General features: G+C 48.1%; 1 protein-coding gene across 3 annotated transcripts in view; it reads right to left on the bottom strand.

The window, feature by feature from the left end:
• Positions 1–2,896: 2,896 nt before the first annotated feature.
• The window catches only part of ANKH (ANKH inorganic pyrophosphate transport regulator), a 139,166-nt gene continuing 129,622 nt past the window's right edge, over positions 2,897–12,440 (bottom strand). For all 3 annotated transcript variants that reach the window (XM_014838970.3, XM_070519848.1, XM_070519849.1), the window contains exons 9-12: positions 9,390–9,519; positions 6,743–6,866; positions 6,110–6,209; positions 2,897–4,334 (exon numbers count right to left, since the gene is read on the bottom strand). In XM_014838970.3, coding sequence (XP_014694456.1) covers positions 4,221–4,334; positions 6,110–6,209; positions 6,743–6,866; positions 9,390–9,519 — 468 coding nt within the window. In that variant the 3' untranslated portion in view covers positions 2,897–4,220. The remainder of the gene's footprint in view (positions 4,335–6,109; positions 6,210–6,742; positions 6,867–9,389; positions 9,520–12,440) is intronic.

The following is a 12,440-nucleotide window of genomic DNA, read 5'->3' as shown; positions in this document are numbered from 1 at the left end:
TTCTCTCTACATCCTGTTTTATGTGTGGTTAGATCAGCTGATGAGTCATGTGATGTTTTGCTGCTTCAAATGACAGAAATAGAGACTCAAAATAACCACACAGAGGAGCATCTCGAATGTTTACCAAACATGTTGCTCAAAAACACGATTTCCTATGGTTCAAATGCTTTTTATGAAAGAGCTGTGTGAGGGCCGTGTGAGAGGGTGGCTGTCCAGAGAGGGGGCGGGGCGGCTGGTTTCAGGAAGCGGCTGCAGGTCTAACACGGAGGGCTCAACACTACAAATTGCCACGTCTTATAAAGCCCTGCTCATTGCAGGACTTGGAGCATAAAAGGCCCCGTTTCCTGGACTGCGCATTGCTTGACTGATGAAGAGTCGTCCAAGTTCAGAGGTCAGCTCACCTGCAAAGTAAGAGGCCAGAAACCCTGGCTGCTCAGTGCATGTGCTGTCCTGGGCACTGGTCTGCTTAGAGATTTCCAGAAGTAAAAAGATTCTTAAATACAAGAAAATATTTCTCAAGGGAATGCATTTTAATTACAACAATATAAATACTTCCTATTTTGCAACACACGCTCTCACTTTCCCTCCCACTCCAGTTTGAAAAAAAAAATCCAGTCTTTAAATTGAGGTGTTTCTAGAAACTAAGGGTACGAAGAAAGTTGCTCTCTCCCTGCCCCTTCCTTCCAGAAGAAAAGACCCCCAAAGGACGAACAATTAAGAGCGTAGGGAGCTATGGACTTTTTTCACTTCTTACTCTCAATGTATCATTGAATAACTTCTCTGTTATTTGGGAGATGTGATTATCCCAACCCCAAGAGAGAGCCCAAAAAGGCTGCTTATGAGGACCACAGAGCTGGCCCCTGGTTGGGACGTGCCTTGGAGTCTGGAAACTCAGCCCAGCTTGACGGAGCTGGTCTAGGGTGGAGCCCCAGGGCCTCCGGCCTCCTGGACCTCCCACCCTTTGCCCCTCCCAAGCTTATTTATTGGGAGGACGCAGAGAGTGAAAAATGAAATGCATTTACTACCATAACGAAGCCTACTTGGCCCCATCCAATATATCCTAAACCAACACTACAAGTTTCCATTTCTGAGTGTACTGGCCATCCATGGAACCCACCAGCTAGTGCTAAAACACAGAACACAGACACAAACACGAGACAGAGAAGAGGACTTTTGGGACAAGACATGCTCAAGGCAGGTGGCAAGGGGACGTGCCTGGCTTCCACCCAGTGATGTAAACCAGCGGCCTTCTGTGTCCAAATTAAAGAATCCCAAACAGGTGAGGGGTTGCGGCCGACATGCCAACCTCTTGCACACGCCCTGAGCCCCGTGGCCGGAAGATCCATCCCTAGCATGATTTTTCCGGAGCAAGCCTTGCCTGGTTCTTTCTCCTCAATTCTTGGGTATCTCGCTGATGCCCAGCACCACGGAGATCCCACTAATTGGAGGCAGAGCACACGGCAGCTGCACGTTTAGAATGACCTTGCACATGCCCCTCTAAAAAGCAGAGGCCACAGAAGGAGCTCTGAGCTGGGCTTGCGCAGAGAAAACCCTCAACATAGAAAGACTGCTTTGAGCTGCCCAAACCCACTTCTCAGCATTTAAATTAAAATCAGCTTTCTGCCCCTGGAGTTTCAGATTCTGTTTGTCTACAAGCAATCACTCCACATTGGGAAAGTCACGTCTGAGCTTTTCATGGTCCTTGACATGAGACTCTCGCAGGCACGGTGCCCTTCTAAATATATCTACCAGCTGAGCGACTTGCAATAAAAAAGAAACCTGTGTTGGGGGGAACGTTTCTTTGGTTGGCAAAGTCAAAGGAGCGCCCCTCCTTACTCTGAAAAGTGGGAAGGAGGAGGGTCCCCCCCCGCCCCCGCCTTTCAGCATCCTTTCCCAGCCGTGTTGGTTAGAACAGATGCAGGAGACTCTGCCAGTGACAGGTTTTCCTTTAGATGTTAAGGTGTGTTTGTTAGGCCGTGACTTAAGCAGCCCAGGTGAAGGAACTGTGTGAGGGATGGTGTGCTTCAAGGAAAGTTCTGGATTCTGGACATGTCCTGCACAATCCCAGCTCCACTGTGGTCTGGGTCTGCGTTCTCTGAAACTCTCAGGAAATACTGTGGCCCGTGAATCTTTAACACCGACGGTGTCTCTGAAGTTATAATGACATATTCTAGTTGCATAATGAAGAGTCTAGTTGGCCTTGCCCTGATTTAGAGGGATAACAATTGCCTTTTTCAATTTGCTCTTTAAGCTCCAGCCCCGCAAGTATGAAATAGTCACACGTGTTAAAAAATACTGCTGTTGTTTAATTTTCTAATCATGTACTTTAAAAAAGCTGATACAAATAGATTTTTTCCCCCATCTTCTCAGATCTGCCCCTGAAACCACCTCAAAACTATGCATCTTAATTTTCAGCACTCATATATTTGGAGGAGAAAATGCTCAGAGGAAACACGGGGGGATCTGTCCCCATGGTGGGCACACCCAAGGGTCCCTGGGTGTCCAGAAATGTGAATGCAACCTCGTGATGTTCATGGCTGACTTTCTGCCCTTACAGTCTTTTTCTATGAGGAGCAATATGATGACACAGCACTGAAAACAATAAACATAAAAACTTGCTTTTTTCTTTCTTTTTTTGCCCTTCCAGCATATAGTTCCATTCTTACTATTGTCCGCAGCGGCTGACCCATTTATACCCATTACCCATAATGAAAAATAGTTCTCTCGTCATTTACTGATCCTTACATTTATATACAAACGACAGACTGTAGAATGGCTGCAAATAAGATACAATGTTCATCGGTACAATATGTTTCAGCCTTTCAACCGCAGGTAGGATGAGCACACGAGCAATCCCTGTATTGTATTAGAGACATTTTATTGAAAATGCGAAAAATAGGAAATGTATTATAGCCTAAAATAAATTACATAACATATACAGTACATATTTATATCTTTAAAATATTTTTGTTTTTAGGTTCTTTCAGTCTAGGATTTTTACTAAATCAAGAATTTAGTGAACCGTGTCCATAATTTTTTAAAGAAAAAACCCGCTTTCCAAAACTTAGAAAAATATACTGCACTAAATGGATTTCAAATGTGTCATTTCAGGGAATATCACATAGTGACTTTGCTCTCGTTTATAAAATGTCTTGCTTTGTCGTGTGGCATGAGAGGGGAGTACCGAAGTACACTCTGGATTACCTGTACCGCATGGTTATGACTAAGAACGGCAGACCAGGTGATAAATCTACTTCAAAAGTTACGATACGGCGACCTGGCGTTAGAATGCTAGATTATGACTTAAAGCTTCAGTTCACTTTAAAAACTAAAATGTAAAGTTAGAATGCTCCATTTCACTTGCTCTAGTGCCATCTTCAGGAAAGGTGAGTGAAGAACAAGCCTTCAGGGGAAGTCATGCCGAAGGATGCTGAGGTTTGGAGATGCGCTTTTGCGACAACTTTAAAAAGTTAGCTCGAGTATGTATACAGCAGGGCATGGAAAGCGAGCGCTCGCTCAAATCTAGGAAAACGGGAGGCGAGATGAAATGCTAGCATTCGATCGTGTCTGTGAGCTACTCCCATGGCATCTCAAAACCTTCCTACAGGAGATTCTTTCCATCCACCTGTCCAGCGCGTTCACAAATCCGTTCCTCAGTGTGAACGGCCACTTCGGGCTGCAGCCTGTCGCTGACCCACTGCACGTGGGTAGGAGACAGTTTATGACTCCAGGGTGGAAGGCCACCAGGGTTACATCTCTTTGTACAGTCATGTCACCGGGAAGCTGATCAAAGAAAGCTGAGTTGATTCTTAAGAGACGCAAAGGGACCGGGTAAAGTCTGTGGCCTGCTGGGCAGTGGTGGCCGAGGGGCGATGGACAGCACAGCCTAGTCCTTTGGTTCCAAGTGGAGATTGTCCGAGGGAGGAGGAGACAACCTGGACTACGAGGCAGCGATGTCTTTTGGGATTTCATGAAGCGGGGGGCATGAAGTCAATTGTTTTGTTTGTTTTTACAAAGCAATGGCAAAGACCATTTTTTAGGTCTCCACGTCAGTGTGAGCATACCCAGTATGCCAGAGAGTTTACCTGAAACCTTTAGATCAAGGCCTCTTTCATTACCAAAACCAAAACGAAACCAAAAACGGAACAAAACACGACGGGACAGGAGATGCTGCTGAAGTGCCATCTCAACGTCCCTGCAGAGCCCAGGCGTCCCGTGCCTTATTCGTTCTCCTCTCTCATTTCCACGATGTCTGTCCCCTCCTCTGCTGGAGGTATGTCCGTCATCGCCGAGTCTTCCCCCTCAGCGGCTGTCTCGTTCTCCATCTTCTTTTTCTAGACCAAAGAAGACTCATCAGCATGGGGCTGTGACAGAGACACAGCACAGCTGGAGCCAAGAGCAGGGAGAGGTCCCGAGGGTCTCAGGGGACCCCTGCAGACTTGGGTCTTGTTTATGGTTGGGGGGACCCCACTGAGGCTGCATTCCCTTCAGTTTGTTCAGCAGATTCCCTTCAGTTTGTTACTCGGGCGCCAGCCCTGTGCCTCGCATTGTGCTAGGCACTTTGGGGGATCCCGTCTCCTGCCCGGACAACCCTCCCCGGGCCTCTGGAAGGCATGGTGGGCTGATGGAAACCTGCTCCTGCCCGAGGACACCACTTCCCTACAGCCCCTTCCAGCAGTGGCTGTGCTCTCCCCACCACTCCCCACCCACCTCCTCAGGCCATGTGCATTCCTTGGGATCTCATGTCTTTGAGTATTCCTCTCCTCTGGTCCAGCCCCAGGTTTGCTGTCATCCCCCACCACCTCCCTGCTTGTCGCCTGTCCTAATTCCTCGTGACTGCACTGCCATGTTGCCTGCCTTGCAATAACTGGCCTCTCCATGCCTTGACTTCTTCTCCTTTGGGAATCAGGTTCTCCAGCGCCACCCCCGCTGCTCATGGGCTCCCTGGAGACCTTGTCAGTATCAACACCTCAGCACCACAGACAGGCCCGCTTCAGGGATACCATCCTCCACCTCCCACCGCCGCCATCTGGCCCCTCCCTCGAGGACTCTGTCCCCACAATGCATGGACCGTCTGGTCCCCCACCCCTCTTTCATCACCTTAAATGAAAGGCTCAATAATTATAACCCCTTCCTTGCCCCTCTTTTTTTAAATCATATTTGCCAGGCAAAACCCTGACCTTGGTTAGGTCCAAATCCACCCACTTCAGTGTGCACCCCCTTCACCCCGGCCGCCACAGGTCGGGGAGCCCACAGTGGTGCACCCCAGAGATCCATCCTTGGACCCCTTTTCTTCTCTATCCCACCCACTGTCTGGTTAATCTCACTCCTCCTCTGCTGATGAACAATGTCAGATGCATCTCCTGCTCCCTGAGTATTCATAATCTCAGAAAGAAAATAAACATACCCCCCAATAATTAGATAACCCTGCAGGATAAACTAATTACATGCTAACTGGTATGGGGTATGTAAATACTGTGTGTGTGTGGTGGGGGGTTAGGAAAGGCTTCCTGGAGTGGGGTGGCACCTGGGGCAGAAGGGGGACAGCATTTGCAGAGGCAAAGAATGGGGAGAGGGTGTCCTGATCACCCAGCATTTTCTAGATTGGTTACCTGTTAGTGATAAAGTCTGAGTTTTTAAGGACTGAGGGGAGGAATTTAGTTGCAGGGAGAATCACCTTTATAGGGTTTTCTCACATGGTCAAAACTATTATTTAGTTTCTCCATTTTTTAATTCTCTAGAGGCAACAGTAGCAGGCAGGACTGTAGACATGTATCCTTTCACTTGTCTCCCCTGAGAAATACGACTGCCTTTGGAAGCAAGGCAGAGTGTAAGGAATAACCTACATGATAACATAATAAGGGATCCCCTTGGTATTAACCTGACTGAGTGAGGGCTGAGCAACTCTGGCTGTGAGGGTTGCTCATGCACAGAAGGGGCTGTGGAGTCATGGTGAGCAGTGTGGGTCCAGCTGAAGGACGGGATGAATGTGAGGTGTCACCACCATCGCCCCCTGCTGGGGCCCCTTAGGGAGCCACTCAGGTTTTCCCACACCTGGGAAGGGGCTTTGCAGCCATGGCAGGTGTGCGGTTCTGTCGCCACGTCTCACCTGCTTCCGATAGACGTAGCACGCTGCTATGGCGACCATGGTAGATTCTCCCACAAACCCTGCGAGGAGGGAGCCCACGCCCAGGGTGGCTCCATGTACCCTGGGGATGAGAAGGCAAAGGCCATTTGTCTGTTAAAGTCACAAATAGAGTCAAAACCCAGCCGAAACCCAGGAAAGGTGCAGACAACAAAGGGACCAGACAATCTCATTCGAGATCTACTGGTAAAGGCTGCACCTAATAAATGGTCCACCTGTGTGGGGAGGGGGCCTGGACTCTGAGCCGAGTGTCTCCCATGCACCCCCAAGTCTCAGCTCAGCTCCCAGGAGACTAGGAGCTCCTGAGGACAAGGGCAACACCCTTTCTCCCTTTTAGTTTTCACCTTCCCATACCTGCCAGGCCTAGAAGGTGCTCAGTGAATATCGTGTATGGGCATGACCTTGAAAGTACTCTTCTAGAATGGGTCTCAACAGCCTCCCACCTAGTGCGTGCCCAGGCAGAGAAGCAAGACATCATTCTGCATTTCTAATTCTAGATATGCTCGAGGATCTCACAGGAAGAAGCAGATTTAAACTTTTGGACAGAGTACTCAGGTGTCAGAAGGACCCACAGCCCCAAACCCCCCGATGACATACCCCAGGTAGGGCAGGACCACGAGGCTGGTGATGAGGACGATGATCCGCAGCACAGAGCTGGGGGCCAGGACAAAGGTCTTCTTCAGGGTCATCAGCCACCCAGTGAGATGGGCCCTCACGGTGACTGAGGGGAGAGCAAAGGGCTTATCAGCAACGTCCTGCTTCTCCCCATCCTGCAGCCCCTGGGGCCCTGGGCAGCACATCAGAGGGGCAGCCGGCTGGGAGCCAGGCCTTGCTGCTGCTGCTCTGGGCTTGTCACCTTATCTTCCTGCCAGGGCGCCTGGTCCCTGCTTCTGGGCCTGTCCCCACCTCAGCTCCTGCCTCATCACAGCCCTTAGCATCTAGATGGCAGCTTGTGGCAGCTTCCTTTCTCCACTCTGACTGCCATCTCCCAGGGTGACTGCCATCTCCCAGGGTGACTGCCATCTCCCAGGATGACTGCCATCTCCCAGGTGGCCCTGGCTTGCTCCTGGGACACTCCTGTCCACTCCCACCACCTCCACCCCCAGCCTCAAGGTCTATCATTCCTCCTAGAAGAGAAAACTCAGAGAAAGGCGATGAGGGTTGATTCTGGGTGAGGAGAAAAGCTGGACCGGAAGCCAGGTCTTTCCCACCGACAGCCTGGGGGAGGCAAGGAGACTCGAGGCGTCAGTGAAGAAAAGGGAGCTGCTCTTGTTTCACTTCCCGTATTTCCTCCCTGGCCGTCCCTGACTGGACAGCAGTCATCTCCCTCTCTCCTTCCCCTCATCGCGCCCACCCCTGTGTTGATATGTGGATATTTCACAAAGACCTCTCAAAGCCTTCCCTGTCCCCGGCTCCCCATCCTGATTTGTGAACCATAGGAGGGCGGGGCAAAGGAGGGGCTCGACGGATGCGTGTGAATTACTGAGTGACTCTGCTTTTGGGAGGCACTGACGCCCTGTTAGCAGGAAGTGCCCTGAATGTTTAGATGCCATCTGACATCCAAAGGCGTTTAAAGAAGCCTGAGGCCTGGTCTTTTATCCCATGTGGCAAAGGCCTTTGGGGGGGAGGAAGTGCTTACTCCTGGGGTAAAAACTCCTGTCCATGGTGCATTTGGAGGAGAATCTGCTGTCTTCTTGGTCTAACAGTGTGCACTGCGCGCCCCAGCGTTGAGGCATGGTATTTAAGAGGCACAGATACATGCTTGGGTTTGGCCGAGGGAGAGGGTACACAGGGGGGTTGCTAATCTGATTGGCCCAAACCCAGCAGGTTGCAAAGACACATGGGGCCCGGTGGCTGTCTGGAAGTCCTTAGACTGACCCGTGAGGAAGTGGAGTGGAGAGGAGATTAAAGGCGAGTCCCATCCTAGTCCTAGCTGGAGACCTCTGTGGCCTCCAGCCCCTCCTTGAGTCGAGTCTCGGGAATGAACGACACGTGCCTTAATTTCCAGCAAGTGCAGCCTTCCCTAGGTGGTGTCACTTCCAAAGCTTGGCTCCCCCAGAGTTCCCCCCGACAAAGACCAGACACCACCCTGTGGCTGTGATCTTCTGTTCCTCCATTTCTGCCACAGCTGGGAAGGGGACCCCTGAGAGACCCAGCCTCCAGCAATGCTCGGTGTCTAAAAGCAGGGGTGGCTGTGGCCCGACTCAGAGACAGCATGGGGCTGGCGGGTGCGCCATTGGCCTGGCCTCGGTTGGCTCCACGGCCCATTTCTTAACCTAATTGTGGCTTTGTCGATTCTGCCTCCTCAGCTGAATGATTTAGTGGATTGTTTTGGCAATAACATTTTGAATAGGCAACAACATGCACTTGGTACAGAATGTAAAAGGTGCAAAGGGAATCCAGTACAAAGGTCCTGCTCCCAGGCCTGACCCCCAGGCCCTAGTCCTGCCTTCCAGAGGCAACCACTGTTGGTGAGTTACTTCTAGAAACAGTACGTAGACATGCAAGCACTTACTATGAACTTATATAAACAAACATCATATACAGATATACATATATATGTGCGATATATTTATTATAGAAAAGACCAAATAGAGATCAACTATTCGGCAGCCCCCTTTTCTCATTAATCTAGAACCACCTCATTCTTGTGCGGTCTACCTCATACTACTGTATCAGTTTGGGAATTTTCAAACTGGCTTCTATTCTGGCGATGGGCATTTTCCTCTCTGGCCATCTGCCACCCGGCCTCAACTCTGCCCCCGGACCCTGCTTTTCTCCATCAGTCCTTCTCCTTTGTACATCTCAAGGCTTTAGCAGTCTACTTTCTTTCTTTCTTTTTTTTTTCATTTTACTTTGAATTTACTTTAAATCAACATACCACAAAATTGACTTTTGAGTGTACAGTTCTAAGAGTTTTAGTACAGGCACAGATTGTGTAACTACCACCCCAATGAGGATACAGAACAGTCCTATTGCCCCTTAAAACTTCTCATGCTATTCCCTTGGGTCTACTTTCTTTTTGCTGTGTTTGCAACTGCTGTCTTTTAAGAAACAAATCAGGCCTGTTTGATTCGTTTCTTGAACTTAACAACCAACTGGATAGAGTCTTTGCATCTTTCTAAGCCACTGTGAAAATTTTACATTTTTCTTTGGGACATGATTGCAAACATTTCCAAAGAAAGAACATTGAATCGGGCGTGAGGGTCAATAGGAATTTTTCTTTCATTCTGTTTTTCTTTACCTGGAACCGGGAAGAAGGAGAAGATACGCAAGGGGACGACACAGAGTTCTGCAAAGGCAAAGTCCACTCCAATGATGTCTATCAAGATTTTCTCGGAAACGTTGGGGGTCCAGAACATGACAAAACAGAGCTGGGGGGAGAAAGACCGTTGGCAGGTTGTTAGGAAAAGGCATAAATGAGTGAAATGAGAAAGTCAGGTGTTACGTGACCCCGAGGAGCTAGGAGGGAGGGCAAACCTGCCCAGTCTGGTGGTGGCACACCTGTCCTCGAGCTGCCACCGCCCTGCTCTGCTCTCACTTGCCCAGCCCCAGCCCATCTGCCACATGTGCCCCAAAGGGACCCCGGCAGTGGGGCAGATGTGGCAGTCTTCTGAGTGGGTAACTGGCCCAGGGAGACAGACCAATGTGCTCTCATGGAAGGCTTAACTAGACTGCTAAACAGCTCAGTCAGTTCAGGGTGAACATGTTTCTTAATGTAATGTTTACAGCTTGAACCAAATAATAAAAAGTGACCAGAAAGCAATTAGAGGTATGCAGAACCACACTGAATCAGCACATCTCATGAAAAAGGAAATAGTAATACTTAGATTAATTACAGGTCTAGTGAAGAGAATTAGAGACAATAGCCACAAAATTTGGAACGTTGGAAAGCAGATGAACAAGTGGTCAACTGACTTAACATACAAGAAAATGGAATCTTAAACAGACAGGGGAAAGTGGAGCCGTCTCCTGCCCTTCCCATCTGCACAGATCAGGGAAGGTGGGGGTGAAGGCTGGGCCAAAAGCAGGCTGGTGGGAAGTCTAACTAGTCAGCAATCTGTCCACAGTTCTCCTCACACAGCAGGTGACTGTGCCTCCTCGAAGTGGGGAGTTTAGTCTCTGGATAAGGTAACAGTTGAGGGCAGAGTTACTGCACACAAAACAGAGGGATTAAGGGAAGGATGACATATCTAAGGTCCCAGCCATCTTCCTCTATTCAGCTCCCAGAACACAGGAAACCAGTTGAGTCCCCACCAGGCAGGAGACCCAGAGTGGTCTCTGAGGAATCTGACCAGCCCAAGAGAGAAGACCCAACATTCCTAAATCTAGAGGCTCCTAATGAGGTGGCCCAACCCGACCAGCCATCAGTGAGGCCCCCAAGGGATAAGCCTCACCCACATGTGCACAGCTGCCCACCGACTTCTAGTGCCCCACCTATAACAATGAGGAGACAACCAGGGATCACCAGACTTTGAGGGAGGCCTCTAAGATGAAGAGGCTAAAACAAACAAAGAGTGAAAAAGCTTGAAGGAAACACAGACAATGCAGAGAGAGAGAGAAAACTTTTCCCCACTGATTTCTCAGAGTGATGGCAGAAGATACTGCATCCATGAAATAAGAACTGAATGGAAATGTTATAAAAAGACATTTAAAGGACAAGAAAGTACTTCTAGGAATTAAAAAGATTAAATCAGAAATGAAAACTTCACTAAATAACAGTAAGATAAAGTTGAGGAAATCAACAAAGATGGAGCAGAAAGACAAAGATATGGGAAGTGTATGAGAATGGATTTAAAAACTATAAATAAAGGACCAGTCTAGGAGGTCCAACATTCAAATAATAGGAGTTCCAGAAAGAGAGAACAGTGAAAATCTGAGAGCTGAAAGATATGAGTTTTAAGACTGAAATGGTCTATCGTATGGACATGGCATAGTGGATGAAAAAAGACCCAATGGGCATGGTGTTGAACAATGCTGGGGGCAGAAACAAGATTCTAAGAGCTCCCAGCTTTAGACAGCTAGAAAGCCAGCACTGAGAGATGACATGGAGCAATAGTTTAGGAGGGAAAATGATTCCTATCCTAGTACTCAAAACCAAACTGTCAATCAAGTGTGTTTAGAAAAAAACATCTTCAGATGGTCAAGGCCTCAACACTTTTTAAGATGCCACTGTGGCTATAACTCTGCCAAAGCAAGGGAGTCAGAGGAAGAGAAAGGAAGATATAGGATCGATCATGAGAAAAATGCACAAGGAATTCCTGGGATAGGGGTAAGGGGAGATCCTGGGAGGGCCAGGACAGGCCCCCTGGTCGGCTGATCCACACTGGAGCTGGTCTGAAGGCTCTGCAGGACAATACTTTGAGAAGCTGAACCAGACAGGATACCTAATGTGTTTGAACACATGAAAGAGGATTTCCGCAATGGAGGGAACATGTGGGAAAAAATTAGTGGTAAGTACACAGACGCTAAAAAACTTATAATTAAGACAATGATTAAGTCCATGGAAAATGAAACATTGTTTAAGAAAGGAAGGGAATCAGGGCTCAGCTGTGAGAGTTACCATAGTCAGAATCCATCACGAGTTGAAGAGGGGGACTCCCGGAGCAGGGAAAGGAGAGAGGGCAGGTTGGGAGAGCAGCTATTGGTGCTAACAATCTCAGAAAACTGACTTTTTAAACTTTGTGCGTGTGTAATTGATTAAAAAACCCCGAATTTAAAAATATAATGATACTGCTTTGGAAGAGAATGTTAAAAACATGCAGTTTTATCAAATATTTCTCTCCTTCTCTTAAGATGCAAGTGACTCTTCTCTGAAATGAAAGTGCATACGTTACAGAATGAATTACAGTCATGTAAAAACAGAATGCTGAAATTTTAGACTATACCATCCTTTAGGCTTTGGGTCAATTATGTTTCATGGAATTTGGCTGCTCCTATTTACTATGTCATGTTGAAATATTTTCAAAAATACTTTGGAGGATCTATTACAAATAGGTTTCACTTTATAAATGTGATGGAGCTTTTATTCTATCATATATTTTTCAGACTCTGGGAGCAGTATCCCACTGGTTTTCAAAAATGACCTGACACCAGTACTCACATCCCATCTTTGACATGAAGGGAAAAATATTTCCTTAGCTCTAGCAACTTGGTGCTCAGAGACTTTATTAGCTAGTGGCCTGGACAAGTGGCCCTGTCATCATTTCCCATGGCAAACCTGCCCGTTTGAAATGGTGAGGCATCACTCATGCCTACAGCCCAGGTATGGTGGCAATTTCATATTACGACTTTA

This window comes from Equus asinus, chromosome 10, assembly GCF_041296235.1.
Source record: "Equus asinus isolate D_3611 breed Donkey chromosome 10, EquAss-T2T_v2, whole genome shotgun sequence".
Classification (NCBI taxonomy): Eukaryota; Metazoa; Chordata; class Mammalia; order Perissodactyla; family Equidae; genus Equus; species Equus asinus.
Note: the sequence above shows the minus strand (reverse complement) of the source record. Positions and strands in the feature narration are given on the sequence as shown.